The sequence below is a fragment of the Leptodactylus fuscus genome, chromosome 2, assembly GCF_031893055.1.
Source record: "Leptodactylus fuscus isolate aLepFus1 chromosome 2, aLepFus1.hap2, whole genome shotgun sequence".
In the NCBI taxonomy this organism is placed as follows: Eukaryota; Metazoa; Chordata; class Amphibia; order Anura; family Leptodactylidae; genus Leptodactylus; species Leptodactylus fuscus.
Window position 1 is genome coordinate 160,533,418 of NC_134266.1, and position 17,327 is coordinate 160,550,744.

General features: G+C 40.7%; 1 protein-coding gene across 2 annotated transcripts in view; it reads left to right on the forward strand.

Moving 5' to 3' along the window:
* Positions 1-15,348, forward strand: part of CBLB (Cbl proto-oncogene B) — a 155,444-nt gene extending 140,096 nt beyond the window's left edge. For both annotated transcript variants that reach the window (XM_075264962.1, XM_075264963.1), the window contains 3 exons: positions 3,329-3,469; positions 5,970-6,059; positions 13,849-15,348. In XM_075264962.1, the coding sequence (XP_075121063.1) occupies positions 3,329-3,469; positions 5,970-6,059; positions 13,849-14,111 (494 nt within the window). In that variant the 3' untranslated portion in view covers positions 14,112-15,348. The remainder of the gene's footprint in view (positions 1-3,328; positions 3,470-5,969; positions 6,060-13,848) is intronic.
* Positions 15,349-17,327: the final 1,979 nt, after the last annotated feature.

The window sequence follows — 17,327 nt, forward strand, 5'->3', positions numbered from 1 at the left end:
ATTTTTTTCCATACATAAAATTGTTTCTGTTTATATCCAAAGCTTACTGTTCTAAAGCTGCCTATACACTTTAAATGGTCATTTTTTGTAAACCAACTTTAAGGTTTATTTAGGATTCACAGAAAAAGTTACATATATGTCAGTGTATAGTAGGGTGTGACTACGCAAGGTCAAAGGAATATGACATGGAGCTGTTAAAATAATCGTATAACCATTATAGGCTAGGTGCAACTGAGTATCATAAAATCAATTATCGGAATAGTCAAATAAAAATTGTACCAGGGGACGTTCCTTTGGATCTTTTCCCATATCTGCTGACCTACCACCCCCCCCCCCCCCTCCTAAGCAATTGGGTAAAAAGTTTCTGTACAGCTGTTGAGACCCTCATTGCTAAATTTTTGAAGCGCCTTATCACCCCATCCAGTTCCAATTTATTGGAGTGTGAGAGAAACATCCACAACTTGGAACATCTGATTTTGAATAATACTATGGAGGTGATCCGAGCTATTTGGGTCCCATAGGATACTTACTGTATAGTGCAGAGACATTGATTGACCCCGTCTGATGCTACATTAGATCAAGGGCACCTCCCTCCGCCTTCTTGCCGTCCCTCTTTCTTTTCACCCTCCTTCTCCCTTCTTCCCTTTGTCCTCCATTGTATTGTGATGTCTTCTTTACTACTCTCTTTTCTATGCTGTGCTGTTTTGAGAGGAACTATAGGGTATACTCCAAGACTGGATCCTATGATACTTTATTAGTGGTTATCTGTTCTCACTTTATGTCTGGAGTTCTCCCAATGTTTAATTGAATTATTGCTGCTATACTTTTCTGTTTATTCCTTCCAACAAGGAGATGATTAAGTAATATATACACAGTAAATAAGAACTGTTAGTGCAACCTCACCAGGGCTGAGCGATTTATAACCAAAATCACAATTAATTGAACATTCCTCAATTATGCCATTGCCATGCCATGCCATGAGTAAGGTGCGGTCGCACCGAAACGCGTAGGCTATTGCTTTGGGACTACTTCACACTTTTATCATGAATATTGAATAAAGATTTGAAAAGATTTTAATATAACTTCGGAATTGAAATTTGTTCTTCTGGTGAGCCGAACTTTTTTTGTTGCTATTCCTCAATTATGATTAAAGTACGATTATTTTAGGACTCACCTGTTTTTACATGTCACGCTCCCATTTTATATGGTATGCTAAGTCACTGAATTCTGGTTTTGATTATTCACGTATCAGCAATCCTGACTGTGTAGCGTACAGTTGCTGAAGTATCCTTTAACCAATGTCATTGTGAGACAGAATGGAATGAATACAAAATAACTGAAATAATCGATCTGAGAAGTTCACAACAATTTTGGCTATTTTTTGATTATTAGACCAGCCCTACTCTCACTCTATCGTCCCAAGAATCCAGTTGGGGTTAGGCATGAACCTGGATGCTGTAATAATGAGGGGGCTCATCGTAACCTGGGGACCAAGATAGAAAGTCCAATCATCTATCCCATATGTTTTGGAACATAGCCTCTTTGTTTCTGTGTGTGTTGATCCATTTTTTTTTAAAGGGGTAAGGAGACATTGACTGCCTAATCCAATCTCTAATATTGGGAAAATGTTCATTATCTAGCAATGGTCTTCCTGGCACAATATAGGACGTTGTTGAAGAAAAACCTCTCCAGAGTGTAGGATTAGATTTCTGAGTTTACAAAAAACAGTCATACTTTTGGGCTGTCATATAGGAAGCCACATACGCTTTCTCAGTAACCTTTGAGAAGTTTGCATAACCATAGCAGGTGATTAAAAGCGCCTGATTCTTCATGACACTTAGCCAGTTTATAGTGGGCTTTAATGATCTCTGTCCTAAACCTGGCAGTACTCATATATGCCGAATGTAAGATGTAAACCTGGGACAAGTGTTCTCCCAGATTCGGAGACACTATCTTCAGGGTCTCAAGTGCAAACTTCCACTCCTCTTCACTGGTGTCTGGACATTTTTTTTCATGCTTCATTTATCTCCATTCTAACCAGTTCTCTATTAGTTATATATTAGGATTATATATTAGGATACATTTTTCTTGCACTGATGAAGAGACTGTGGATGGTAGAGATTAGCGCTGCTGTTGTTATTTTGCTGTAGAATGGATTACAGCAACTATAGCAAACTCAGCTTTGAACATTCTTGAGGCTAAGACTTAAAAGTTGCATGAAAGCTAATTTTTTTTTTTGTAGATTTTTCTGACTTTCTTTGAGCCAAAGCCAGGAGTGGATTAAGCAGAAGGGAGAAGTATTAGTACTTCCTTTATATTTCACACTTCTTTTAAAGGCCTATCTTGAGTTTGGCTCAAAATCCCAAAAAATCAGCAATGTGGAGCCTTAGTCTGTCTACACCGTTTTTCAAGTCACTATAGATAATAAAGAAATGATTATATAATTTTTTTTTTCTATTTACCTGTCCTTATGGCATCGTGTAGTCCACTGTGCTATTTCACATAGTTAAAAAAAAAAGATGTATAGGTATACAGATATTCTTTAGAGCTCCTTTTAGGTTTTTGAAGCCCTATGACTATGTGTTGGTTTTTAACTGTTTTTAAGTATAGCCTTTGAATCGTGTGTTTTGTAAAGTTTGCCAGGTGTGCACAGTTTTTGATGTTATCTTTGTTGTTAATGATATGTGCTTGACATATTACTCTTCACAAGGGACTGTATTGTTCTGCTTAGTATACTCACAAGGGTGAATTAACCATTAAGTAAAACAAGTACCTGCTTAGGACATCAAGGGAAGGGGGGACCTGGGCACTACAGAAGGCTGGCAGTTATACTTGTCACTAAAACCAAATAAATAATATAATTCCCACTAAATACAGTGGAAGTACAAAAAAAAAACATTACTTTACATTTTACAGTAGGTTTTGTTTCATTTTGTAAAAGTATATTTTATTATATTTTGATTTACATGTATTTAAGGACACTAAAATATTATAAGTGCTTAAGGTCACTAAAGATCTTAATCCCAATCTGTCTGCTGACCACAATGTCTTGCATATCCAATGAAACCTATTTTGAGACCTACGGATCGGTCTTTTTTTTAATGTGTCTATAATTAAAGTCTGTTAATATATAAATTGCATGAATTTTTCGATGTTCTCTATGGATTCTTGCTCTTTAATAGCTATATTTCCTAGTGCTCTTTAATTACCACCATGAGATGATGGTGTTGGATTTCTAACAAAATCATAAGGCCATAAAGTGTAACACTGAAGTTGCAATTAATATTCTAATGAAGCTAAAAGATGTATGAACTTTATCCATATGCAGGTGATGATTCATTCGACAGTTCCCCTCCTTCGCAACCCCCGCCACCTCCCCCAGCACGTGCCTGCATCTCAGAACATTCGAAATCCACTGCGACAGGAAGCAGACCAAACTCTGCCTCAGACTTGTTTCTTCTTCCTATGGGTAAGATTTTTAGTATAAGTAATTGAGGGGAGAAATAAAGACAGATTAAATAGAAAACTATTAGCACTATTTTCCATTTGATGTACTTTATTGATTCCTTTCTAGAATGTCAAATACCATCATGCATTAAATTGAAAAACATTAAGATTTGCATTAAATCTCCACCATTTACAGGAACTTGCCACAAACCAGCACACTAAAGAGGTGCTTATTCTCCGCATTTGTGCATTTCTGATGGCCATTTAGGGAAAGTAAGCAGAAAATTGATTTGTCTGTGGGTCACATAAACAACATAGGAAACCATTGAAGTGGCACAAATTAAAAACTGCGTTGGCAAAGGGTTCAAAAAGATAGATTTAGAACCCATTTAAATTGTTTACTTGTGACTAGCTAGGAATTAAAAGAGTTAATCTCATAGAGCTTAATGAATGTCAATGATAGTCTTGCTGTAAATAAGCACAGGCTGTCGATTTTCTAACTCTGGGTCCGGAATTGCAGCTCAGATGTAAAGTGTATGCACATACTATGATCCCCATAATTTAATACAGTTCTAATATTTGGATTCAGATGCGTAAAGCAAAATTTGCCTGGGAAAGGGTTAAAGCGTTACCTGGCAGTGAACGGTAATGGCATTAGGATTATTTTGACATTTGGTAGAATAAACATGGTTCTTTGCCTCTGGCATGAATGTAGTCTAATAAGAAAGTCATTTCCTGGGAGATAATAGCCATCCAATGATTTCACTCTGAACATGAATCCTTTAATGTTCTGTAGAGTCCAGATATTTGTATGTGGAAACCTGTTCCTTGTAGTCCTGTAAAATGTAATGTAATAATCCAAAGTGACTAGTGCTTTCACAGCGGTGGTATTGCTGGATCACTTAGTGATTTGCCCACTGTAAGGTTTTCTTTTTCCTCTACATTTTCATATCACATTTTATTACCAATGAACTTCTAAAAAAAAAAGAAAGAAGAGAGAGAGGTAAATTACAGTAGCTGCATAAAAAAGACAATGACTCACCTGTTCTATCCCTGTCTGTCACGTACCTATGTTCTGGTGGTATCCACAGACCATTTTTTCTTATTAGTTTCCTGCAGTGATGATGCGCCATACATCCACATGACCACTGTAGCCAATCCCTGGCTTTAGTAGTCTTGTGCTGTATATGCTAGCTTCCCTGCTAAGGACGGTGTGTGGCTGTGGCAGTCACTTGGATTTCTTTTTTATGCATTAAATATTTGTATTGGTTTTTCAATAATACAGTGCAAAAAGAACCAATAAGATAAGGAATTGAAAAAGGGAAAGTCCCTGTGTGTAAATGGGCTCCTGTTTCCACAGAGAGGTAGGCAAGGTCTCCAGTAGAATTGGTCGACGTGTAGCAATAGACATTCATCATGAGAGGACTTTCCCGTAAACCATCCAACAAGGGGCAACAAAGAGAAACTATGTGCATAAGTTTTAGGAGGGGAAAGGAGAAAGAGAAAGAAAAAAAAAAAAGATATGTGGAGGACGGGAGAGCATAGGGCATAGATGACAAACTTTTTAGAGACCAAATGCTCAAACTTCAACCCAAAATCTATTAAATTATCACAAAGTGCCAACATGGCAATTTAACCTTAATACTGTTCAGATCCACAATATACAGTTGTGTAAATGGGGCTTTACAGAGCTTTCAATTATACCAACAACTTTGTGCTGAAAGGTAATAAATAGTCTCTGGATTTGATACTTTTGAACAATTAATGTTCACTATTGACATCGCACAGGATCTGTTTTATAGTGACCGTGCAATGTTATTACTGCCTATATCACGTCTTCTATAAAACAGATACTGGGTGACATAAACAGTGAAGGGACTCCACACAGTACATTCTGCCCCACAGTGGTCCCCAGACAGTATTGTATGCTCCACAGTGGGCCCCAGAACAGTATTAAATGCTCCACAGTGGCCTCCACTCAGTATTATATGCTCTACAGTAGGCTCCCTACACCATATCATATTTTCAACAGCAGGCCCGCATACACAGTATTGTATGCTGCACAGTGGTCCCCACAGAGTATTATATGCCCAGTGGCCCCCGCATAGTATTATATGCTCCACAGTGGCTTCCACACAACATTGTACTCCAGAGTGGGCCCCCGTAGAGTATTAAACACTCTACAGTGGCCTCCACACAGTATTGTACTCTCCACAGTGAGAGTAGACTGTTCCCTTTATAAACAAAACCCTACCATTCAGATAAGCAAGGATGCCTCAAAGATTCAGGGGATCAAATTCGCCAAAAGAATACTCACACCTTTAGTCCAAGACTCCGCCCTAATATAAATTTTAATATCTTACAATTATCTGAAAATATTAACATACTGAAGAATCTATTCTCAGAAAGTCTCTATAAATGATTCCGTTTGTAACATTACTGTACACAGGTTTATTGATCTTATCCATTTAAAGATTTGCTGACCAATTCTTGTTTTTGTGTCTCTTTTTTTTTAATTTTAGAAGCGCCTTTACCACCTACTCGCAGAGCAGCAAATGATGTCAAGCTAAATCGACTTTCACAAGAGTATGATCAGCTGCCATCATGCTCAGGTAACTTGATGTACATATGGAATCTCTGAATTTTGCTGTTCCGCTGCAGGTTTTTCCCACAGCACTTTTTGGCTGCAGCTCGCAATGTGGGGCATTAGTCTAAAGCCATCCAGTTCAATTATTATTAATCTATAGAATAATGTTGTAGCACTACAGAATAAGCCTATAAGGATGCAAGGAATTACTGAAATGTTGAGGTGCTAAACTTCACTGTTGATTTATACAGAATTATAAATCTGTCTAAGGCTAAGGCCTCGTTCACTTCTGCGTTTATAATTCCTTTAGGGAGTCCGCATGGGGACCCCTCTGAACGGAATACTAAATGCACTGGTAAGCGGTGTGCCAGTGAAAGCACACAGATCCCATAGACTATAATGGGGTTTGTGTGCTTACCGTGCGCAGATCTCGCGGCATTTTCTACGGCATTTCCACTGAGGGCAAAATGTGGTTATGATTATGTTGTAATTTTATAAACAGACATCAAGGCTGATTCCTCCTTTAATTACGTAACAGAGTTTTCCACTGACTCATGTAAAAAAAAACAAAAAAACGAATAGGACTAATAAGAAGGGGTTGGTCCATTTTTTTAAAACTATGGTTGTGTCCTACATGCTTTCATTGACCACATAATTAGCACAGTTTATAGGGCTGTAAAGAAAGTGAGTTTCTGTGTAGTTTTTTTTTTTATACCTTGTATTGAACATCTGAAATTTGTAATGTTAATAATCTACCTTGCTCTTATGTGAGACTTCAGAGGATTTGTTATATGCAGGTGTCTATAACACATTGATAAAAGCTGCTAATTTGTAGCACATTTTGCAGTTTCTCAGTGTAAATTCAGCCATCAGTAAAATGCAAATGTCTCCCTCCTCTGTTTTTGACAAATATTGTACTTTTAACCCATAAACAAGTGCTTCAGTTTCACACATCATCCAACATCTTGTACCACTGAGACATATCAAAAGAGGTCATCAGTCTTGGGGGCTGTGAGGCCACTCAGCTTTTTAGCTTAGAAAACATACATCTAAGGGTCCATTTACATGGAGGAAATTGGGGCTTTATTTAGCGCTTAATTTTCCACGCTGAAATAAAAGCCTCCCATTGACTTCAATGGGTGCCGCTAGCTTTTTTTTTCCTCTAGCGGAATTTCCGCTAGTGGGAAAAAAAAACTAGTGGAACCCATTGAAATCAATGGAAGGCTTTTTTTCGAGCTTGGAAAATTCACCCCCAAATAAAGCACCATTTTCCACCATGTGAAGGGACCCTAAGGCTAGGTTCACATCTGCCTTAGAGTGTCCATACTAGATCCTGCTGCAGATTCCATCTAAAATCAATGGAGAGAATGGTCCTGCACAAAGGACTTTTCTCTCCGCCAGTTTCAATATAAAACTGTCTGAAAACTGACAGACACACAGCAGATCCCACTATAGTCAATAGTCTGCTTCCATTATACCGTATAGCGCAACCGCCAGGAATTTCCAAATCTGCTGATCATTTTCCAAATCTGCAAATCAATTCACTAGAATCCCATCCACTTTGCAGAGACTGTAAAATGCCGCAATTTTTAAGCCCCACACGTATTGAGCCACAGCAGAAATCACTGGGGGTTTTTTCTCATTTTTTTCTGCAACACTTTTTACAAAATGTCCACCATTTTCCTCTGCACACTTTCTGTCTCTATTATACTTACACGGAAAACAACAGCGTTTCTGTAGGTATAATTTACATGCTGCAATTTCCAAAAATGCAAAAGCATTTCTGCTGCAGATATTTCTCTATGTGTGGATGGGATTAGCCAGAATCCTATCCAATTCGCAGATACTGTAAAATGCAGTGGTTGTTACTGCACAGTCAAATCATGGCGTTTTCGCTTCGTGGGGCCAGGGCCTAAAGCTAAGGCCCCATGTTGTGGAACACAGCTAAAACTGTAGAATTTCCAAAATGTGTGGTCTGAGGCGTTTATGCAGTCTAGTGAATCCCATCCACACATTACACCTTGGGTTTTTGGAAATCGCAGCATGTTAGTTATACGTATGGAAACAATGGTGTTTTCCTTATAGGTATAATAGAAGCAGAAGGTTTCCTCTGCGGATTGTCTGTGAAAAGCACTGCAGGAAAAACTACAATGCATTTCCGCCATGTTTTTTTCCCCGCAGTGTTTTTTGGCTGTGACCTGCTACTTGTGGCCGTAGGCTTCCTTTTTTTTTTTTTTTTTTTTTTATGTAGATTGTGAGCCCCACACAGAGCTCACAATGTACATTTTTCCCTATCAGTATGTCTTTTTTGGAATATGGGATGGAAATCCATGCAAACACGGGGAGAACATACAAACTCCTTGCAGATGGTTTTTTGCCCTTGGCGGGATTTGAACACCAGGACTCCAGCGCTGCAAGGCTGCAGTGCTAACCACTGAGCCACCGTGTGGCCCCAGTAGGCTTCCTTTTTTTGTTGTAGATTTTGCTAAGGTTTATTGAGCCATTTATACTTTTTGCTTTTGCTAAGTCAACTCCTAGCTTTAGCTCAAAAAACTGCAGCAAAATCTGCTTTTTGTTGAAGAATTATAAGTGCTACTTTTATATTTCCCATTCCTAACTTTACATTTCTCACGCTTTGGCATAAAAAAAGAAGAAAAATTTGCAACAAGAATGCAAATTTAGCACAATGTTTGGCCTAAGCCAAAGCCACCGTTCCTTCTTAAGTTGTGTCCTCTGGAAATGATCGACTTACAAAATACTAGAACTAGAGATGAGCGAACAGTGTTCTATCGAACACATGTTCGATCGGATATCAGGGTGTTCGCCATGTTCGAATCGAATCGAACACCGCGTGGTAAAGTGCGCCAAAATTCGATTCCCCTCCCACCTTCCCTGGCGCCTTTTTTGCACCAATAACAGCGCAGGGGAGGTGGGACAGGAACTACGACACCGGGGGCATTGAAAAAAATTGGAAAAAGTCATTGGCTGCCGAAATCAGGTGACCTCCATTTTAGACGAATAGTGGATTTCAAATCCGGGTCATATGAGAATGTGAACTTTGTGACTATGAGACAGGGATAGCTGTACAGGCAGGGATAGCTAGGGATAACCTTTATTTAGGGGGGAATGTTATTAAAAATAACTTTTTGGGGCTCTATCGGGTGTGTAATTGTGATTTTTGTGAGATAAACTTTTTCCCATAGGGATGCATTGGCCAGCGCTGATTGGCCGAATTCCGTACTCTGGCCAATCAGTGCTGGCCAATGCATTCTATTAGCTTGATGAAGCAGAGTGTGCACAAGGGTTCAAGCGCACCCTCAGCTCTGATGTAGCAGAGCTGAGGCTGCACAAGGGTTCAAGCGCACCCTCGGCTCTGATGTAGGAGAGCCGAGGGTGCACTTGAACCCTTGTGCACCCTCGGCTCTGCTACATCAGAGCCGAGGGTGCGCTTGAACCCTTGTGCACACTCTGCTTCATCAAGCTAATAGAATGCATTGGCCAGCGCTGATTGGCCAATGCATTCTATTAGCCCGATGAAGTAGAGCTGAATGTGTGTGCTAAGCACACACATTCAGCTCTACTTCATCGGGCTAATAGAATGCATTGGCCAGCGCTGATTGGCCAGAGTACGGAATTCAGCCAATCAGCGCTGGCTCTGCTGGAGGAGGCGGAGTCTAAGATCGCTCCACACCAGTCTCCATTCAGGTCCGACCTTAGACTCCGCCTCCTCCAGCAGAGCCAGCGCTGATTGGCCGAATTCCGTACTCTGGCCAATCAGCACTGGCTAATGCATTGTATTGGCGTGATGAAGCAGTGCTGAATGTGTGTGCTTAGCACACACATTCAGCTCTACTTCATCGGGCTAATAGAATGCATTGGCCAGCGCTGATTGGCCAGAGTACGGAATTCGGCCAATCAGCGCTGGCTCTGCTGGAGGAGGCGGAGTCTAAGATCGCTCCACACCAGTCTCCATTCAGGTCCGACCTTAGACTCCGCCTCCTCCAGCAGAGCCAGCGCTGATTGGCCGAATTCCGTACTCTGGCCAATCAGCACTGGCTAATGCATTGTATTGGCGTGATGAAGCAGTGCTGAATGTGTGTGCTTAACACACACATTCAGCTCTACTTCATCGGGCTAATAGAATGCATTGGCCAATCAGCGCTGGCCAATGCATTCTATTAGCGTGAACTGAGTTTGCACAGGGGTTCTAGTGCACCCTCGGCTCTGCTACATCAGATTGCTACATCTGATGTAGCAGTGCCGAGTGTGCATCAGATGTGTAGTTGAGCAAAACTGACTCAGCACTGCTAAGTCTCTGCATTCGCATAGGAATGCATTGGCCAGCCTTCGGCCAATCAGCGCTGGCTCTGCCGGAGGAGGCGGAGTCTAAGGTCGGACCTGAATGGAGACTGGTGTGGAGCGATCTTAGACTCCGCCTCCTCCAGCAGAGCCAGCGCTGATTGGTCGAGTTCCGTACTCTGGCCAATCAGCACTGGCCAATGCATTTCTATGGGGAAAAGTTAGCTTGCGAAAATCGCAAACTGACAGGGATTTCCATGAAATAAAGTGACTTTTATGCCCCCAGACATGCTTCCCCTGCTGTCCCAGTGTCATTCCAGGGTGTTGGTATCATTTCCTGGGGTGTCATAGTGGACTTGGTGACCCTCCAGACACGAATTTGGGTTTCCCCCTTAACGAGTTTATGTTCCCCATAGACTATAATGGGGTTCGAAACCCATTCGAACACTCGAACAGTGAGCGGCTGTTCGAATCGAATTTCGAACCTCGAACATTTTAGTGTTCGCTCATCTCTAACTAGAACCTGTACACAGGTATATCTGTTACTGGCCCCACTAATCTCATTAGTATGTTATGTTAACTCTCTCTATCTCTACTGATTGCTTAGTTTAAATGGAAGCTGTCCATTTATGACCTATTTTAGCCTGAGCCTGGTATTCCTCCAAGAGGGTCACTCTAGACACCATGACACATTTGTGCATATATACATGTTTTATCTCAATGGAAACTTAAAATTTTTGCTGTGTTCAGGTTATCATCAAGCAACACAATCATAATGTAAAGGAATTGTCCAAAACAGAAAGCCCTTTCATTTACAGCAGGGGTAGGGAACCTTCGGCTCTCCAGCTGCTGTGAAACTACAACTCCCAACATGCTCCATTCACTTCCATGGGAGTTCCAAAAACAGAAGAGCAAGTATGCATGCTGGGAGTTGTAGTTTTGTAACAGCTGGAGAGCCAAGGTTCCCTACCCCTGATTTACAGCCTTCCAAAGAGCGGAGATATTGGTATTTCCCCCTACGCCAAACAGCAGCACAAGATGGGGTATTCCTGCCCCTGTGTGCTGTTAGGACAGGTGGAACTTTTAATTAGCTAACAGTTTTTCCCCCTATAAGAGGCCAGAGCGACCTCCCCCCCCCTGTGTTTTTTTCTGTCCTGTGCGACTGGACAGGTGGAGGAGGCTGTGGCCTCCTCTATGGTTTAGAATAAGGTGTCTTAGATCCTTTCTTCTCTTTCCCTTCTTTCTGAGTGAAAGATCTAGGTTTATACTGCAGTCTTTTGTCTTACCTGCCTTGTGCAGGTTACTGACTTTTTCAGCTGCAGTTCATTTACTGCCCTGCAGTAAGGTAAGCCGTGTCCTCTTTCAGCTTTCCCTCTGTGTTCACTGCAGAGACTAAAAGCACTAATTTCTGTTTGCTATGGGCACTCTGTCAACTTCACAATATCGAAGTCGATTCACCGCCATTATGGTAAGATCCAACCAAATTTTTGTATTTCTTGCGGTTTTTCAATGTGCATTTAATTCCTAAGCAGGGACTATATGCTGTGAACCTAAAAGAAGGGTTCAGATACCTATGTACTGTCATTACTTATTAGGTGCATATTTGCTTATTGCTCACATGATGGTGGATGCTCTAAGGCAATTTGTTGTAAGGTTATGCATGTCTGCACTGCTGTCAGTACGGGGTCCTCCAGCTAGGAGCCCTTCATTTATTGTTGTCATCTCCTGGGTGAAGGAGTACATGCAGATTTCTGGTAAGGTTCCCTCTCCCAGTTTTCATAAGAGGTCTTACTTAGAAATAGAAGCCCTAGTGGCTCAAGCTGTAGGGTTACAGACTTGTATGCCTGAATCCACAGTATCCTGGGTTCAATCCCAGTTGCACTTTGCATTCGTGAAAAAAAAAAAAAAGTTAATAAGGTACTTGTGGTTCTCATGGTCCATTCACATGGAGAAAGTCTCTAAACTTCATGCTGGACTCTGTCTGCTTGAAAATCTCCCTCCTCTAGGTGGGAAAAGATCATATCAGCAGTGCATTATTTATAGGTAATACAGCGGGTTTCCATCCTAACTGCCAAAGGTTACTGGATCTTATGTCAGGGTCTGCAGTTGCAGTCCCTTGGGCCATATAGCGCATGCGGCCTGCAGAAGGTAAGTCTGAGGCCTGGAATCACAACCCGTGGGGCCTGGAGGCAACCTCATGGCCTGGAGGTTGACCGCATCGTATACGGAGATAGACGATTATCCCAGGCCGTTCTAAGAACGTTGGCCCATTCAAGAGCGGATTCAACTAACAGGAGTTACCAAAGGATCTCGGATAGGCAGCTTAATAACTCTGCTATCGAATCGGTCTTGGAGTTCCTACAGAGTGACCTGGATAAGGGGCTAACTCCAGCTACCCTGAAGGTTCATGTTTCAGCACTTTCCGCTCTTCTAGGGACCTGGTTATAACAAGATCCTCTATTAAAGTAATTCCTTAAAGGGGCCTCTAGGCTCCGCCCTCAGATGCAGCCCCCTGTCCCGCAATGGGACTTGGCTGCGGTTCTTCAGGGGCTTTGTTCTCCCCCGTTTGAACTCTTAACAGAAGTGGACTGGAGATATCTCTCCTACAAGGTAACCTTCTTGTTGGCAATTACCTCTGCCAAAAGGATTGGAGAATTACAAGCTTTGGCTGCCTCGGAGCCATTCATTACCTTTTTCCCTGATAGGGTTCAACTTGGGTTCATCCAGGGATTTTGTCCTAGGGTCGCATATATCTGCGCATATATTTGGATTGTACAGCTTCCTTTCGAAGAACCTGCTCATCAATACCTACGGCTGTAACAAAGGTGTTAAAGCCACCCTGTCAAGATGGATCAGGGAGGCCATCGCTTGCTCTCTTCGCGCTCAAGACCTACCAGTACCGGAATTGGACCAACTTCCCGGTCAGAGAGACGCTCGCTCTCCTTAGAGCAGATATGTTCTGCTGCTTCCTGGAGGTTTCATCTGATGTTCGCCAGACACTGCAGATTGGACTGGCGCAGCTCAGAGGCCACAGCCTTCGGACATTCTGTCTTGGCATCTGCTTGCCAAGATCTCCCACCCTAGTTGGGATTTTACTTGCTAGATCCCCATCTTGTGCTGCTGTTTGGCGTAGGGGGAATGGAAGATTATAAAGATAATCTGTTTTCCCTTAGCCCAAACAGCAGCACAAGGCTCCCTCCCATTGTTTATGGTAATGTTTGTATTGTTATATTGCCTTTTATACTTTTTGACTAACACAGGGGGGAGGAGGTCGCTCTGGCCTCTTATAGGGGGAAAAACTGTTAGCTAATTAAAAGTTCCACCTGTCCTAACAGCACACAGGGGCAGGAATACCCCATCTTGTGCTGCTGTTTGGGCTAAGGGAAAACAGATTATCTTTATAATCTTCCATTATACTAGATGATATAAGTATTGTTATTTGTTCTAAATGCAGATTTGTAAAATAGGATTAATTCTTTATCTATTGCTAATGAGTTTTACATGTACTTTTACAGATTGTCCTCAAGTACCAGCCAGACCACCCAAACCTCTTCCCCGCAGAACTGCTCCTGAGATCCACCACAGGAGACCATACAGCGCTGATTGTTCAACAGAGAATGTAGATGCAAAAATAGCAAAATTAATGGGCGAGGGCTACTCATTCGAAGAAGTTAAAAGGGCTTTGGAAATCGCTCAGAATAATGTAGATGTGGCCCGCAGCATCCTAAGAGAGTTTGCGTGCTGCCCTCCTCCGGTCTGCCCACGATTAAACCTATAACAAAGTGACATTGCTTCTAAGACTTAAGAATGGATTTCATTTATCAACTTAATTTAAAACTGTCATTCCAGCATATTTTTTTTTTACCTTCAGAACATATGACAATGCTTACGGCCCTGAATCTGAGCTTTCTTGGTTATATGTCAAAATTAAAGATGGAAAAAAAATCAATAATTGCTCATTTGGAAAATATGGTATATACAGTTCATGCATATAGGAAAACCTATTATGGTCTCTGAAATAATCTGTGAATTATTGTTTTACTCTTGTTTAGAGCTGGTAAGTTTTTTATGTTATGTTTTTCTATTTTTTTTGTTGCTTTTTACTATGTTTTAAATAATGAATAATTTGTGTTGTAGACATTCAGCAGCACTTTCTGACCTCATTGCATTCTGGAAAATGCTTTTCATTCTCTTTTTTTATTTTCTTTTTGTACAACATTTTAATTTATCCAAAAATACTGCAAAAAGTGGCCTTTACTACTGACATACTGAGAGTTATTTTGTATTAGGCTAAACTGCATATGAATGTGTAATGAATACAATTTTTGTGAAACAATTGCCTTTTCAGATGTATTTTGATATCATTGTATAGCAAAGCCGAATTACTTTGGATATGGCACATTTTAATCTGTGATCTTAGAAGATCATGCATATGAGCAAAAGCTTACAATAAAAATAAGGATCATCCTTTTGTATTCTGGTGCTTGTAGAAATAAGCATCAAAGTACCAAACTATTTACACAGCTTGACGTCATCTTTGCAAGATTGTTGGTGCTGAATGGCTGAATGGTGCATTGCAGGAACCGATACGTTACAATTGGTAAGGTTCTTTTTTTTTTGGAAGTACATCACTTTTCCATCAGTAAGATGAATATCATTTTTAAGACCTCTCAAGCACCACAAATGATCTTTTGGTCAATCGGACCAATGCATTGGCTTCAACAAACTAATTTCATGTAATATCCTTCAAATGGTACTACTCTGCCATTTACTATGTATGTGCTTGATTTCTACAGGCTCATAGTCTGCTGCTTCTGTAAACCTGGTTTGACATCTGAATTGCTAGTGTTTCTAAAGTGTTTTATAAGCCATACTACTTGAACAGGTCAATTGAATGCAATAAAGCACCAATGTAAAGTCTGCATGCAAATACTTGTTCATTTTAGATCATTGACTTTTGCAAAATTGGCCATTTAAAAACCGAGGTGCCAAGGTAATAAAAGATTGTAACTGTACTTGTCACTATGTCTTTTGTGATCAAATATGTATCATATAGTTATATTTAATTGTTCTGCATAACCGTATATATGTTACCAGCAGTTTAGAAGTAAGAGAAATGGAGGGATTTTATTGGATACGGAGTAGTAGCCCCCTTTATCTCCAGAAAAGCCTGAAATCTGTGTAGTATAAATTATAAAAATATATATATGTATATTTGACATCAGATTGGCATAGGTTAAATGCCAGTCCAGTGGCAAATCCAGGCGCAGCCACAATGCAACAAAAGTGGACAAGCATGTCTGATTTCACGGTTTTCATACTTAAGGAATCCATCCAATTAATTAACTGACAATGGCCACACGGTTTTGCGGGTACGCCTTATTTTGGACCACATTGTGTCCTTGTTTCAGTTTCTTTCAGCGCATGAAGTATATAATTATAACTGAGAAAGAACTCTTGATTCTAGTTAAAAGAAAGCTATCACTGTCTACCTGATGTATTTATAAAAGTACCTTCCACCACCTCTGCCAACTCAAAATTTTTGAATCCTCCTAAAGGTGTTGCTCTGCTGAATCCGGCACAGTTGTAATTTTTTCTCTAGCCTCCACCATTCATGAGAAATCTATGTTCCTAGTTTCATTACCTCAAATGCTAATTAGACTCTACTGTCAGGTGGGCGGCCCTGGACTGGATTAAAATGTCAGGGACTGCCCAGTTGCCAGTAGAGAGCACAATAGTGCTGAAACTGAAATGATTACTCAGGAATGGTATGAGTTAAAAAAAGAAAATTCAACTGTGCTGAACCTTTCTCTTTCTATAGTAACGTCAACTCTTTGCGGCCTTCAATACATGACACTTCATTGGTTGCAGTGCATTTGGAATTTCTTTTCTACCACCTATTGTTACTGAGCAAAAACTTCTGCTAGTTTCGACATAATTATTCTGGAGCAAAGACCTAAGAACCACCCATCTGACAGTAGAGAGACTAATTAGCATTTACAGTAATGACACTAGGAGCAAAGATCGCTTAGGAATAGTGGGGGTTAGAGAAACAATTCCAACTGCGTCAGAATCAGTGGAGTGGCACCTATTGCTGAGTCGAGGTTCGTGAAGGTGAAGAAAAGGGTCTTTTTTTAAACTAAAGTAATGGAGGCAAAGTATGAGTTGCAGCTGCAAAATTATTCTGATGCATGGAAGGTAGATATATTTTTTCTATCTAAAAACATTGCTTATCATGCAGAGTTCCTACATTTTTTCTTTACTGTATGTTAAACGGGTTACTTGACTTCACATTGTAAAATGGGTTGTCACACCAGTAAATATTATATTCATTGTTTGGATCATATTAAAACAATGTTTGTCAATAACTTACATAACATGGTGATACCTGATATAAGGTATATAGCAATGTTTAAGTATACTAAATGAGGTAAGTGCTAGTGAGTGGGCATACTCAATCACTCCACCCTCAGTAAGGTCTCTATATAGAAACCATCAGTTCAGTGCAGAGCAGACAATAGAAAAAAACTTTTTTCCTGCTTGGCAAAGGGCACATCAAAGCAAAAATAAGGTGAAAACGGATATTTATGGTAGAAATACACTTAAAGGGGTTATCCCATCTCAAGGCTCCTATATAGTTATACTGGTAGCCTATGTGAATTGAAGACTTTTCCTAAATATATTGCTTTTGCAATGCTGGTTTGTTTGCCTGCTATGTGAACTTATTCCTCCCAATTGTTTACACAGCGTTTCCATAATACTGGACCTGTGTGATAGGACAAGTGACATCACTCACTTCTCTCACTGTTATCTCCAGCTCTGCCAGCACAATCAGTTCAGCTAATTACTTTTTGCAGATGAAGCCCAGTGTTAGGATTGGGTCCCTCAGGCTTCCCGTCCAGCGCATAGCGCCACCTGCGGGCCAATCCAAACCTCACCCTCGGCGTTGTGCAGTAAGGTGTCTGGAGGCTAAGTCCAGCTTTCGGCCCACTGA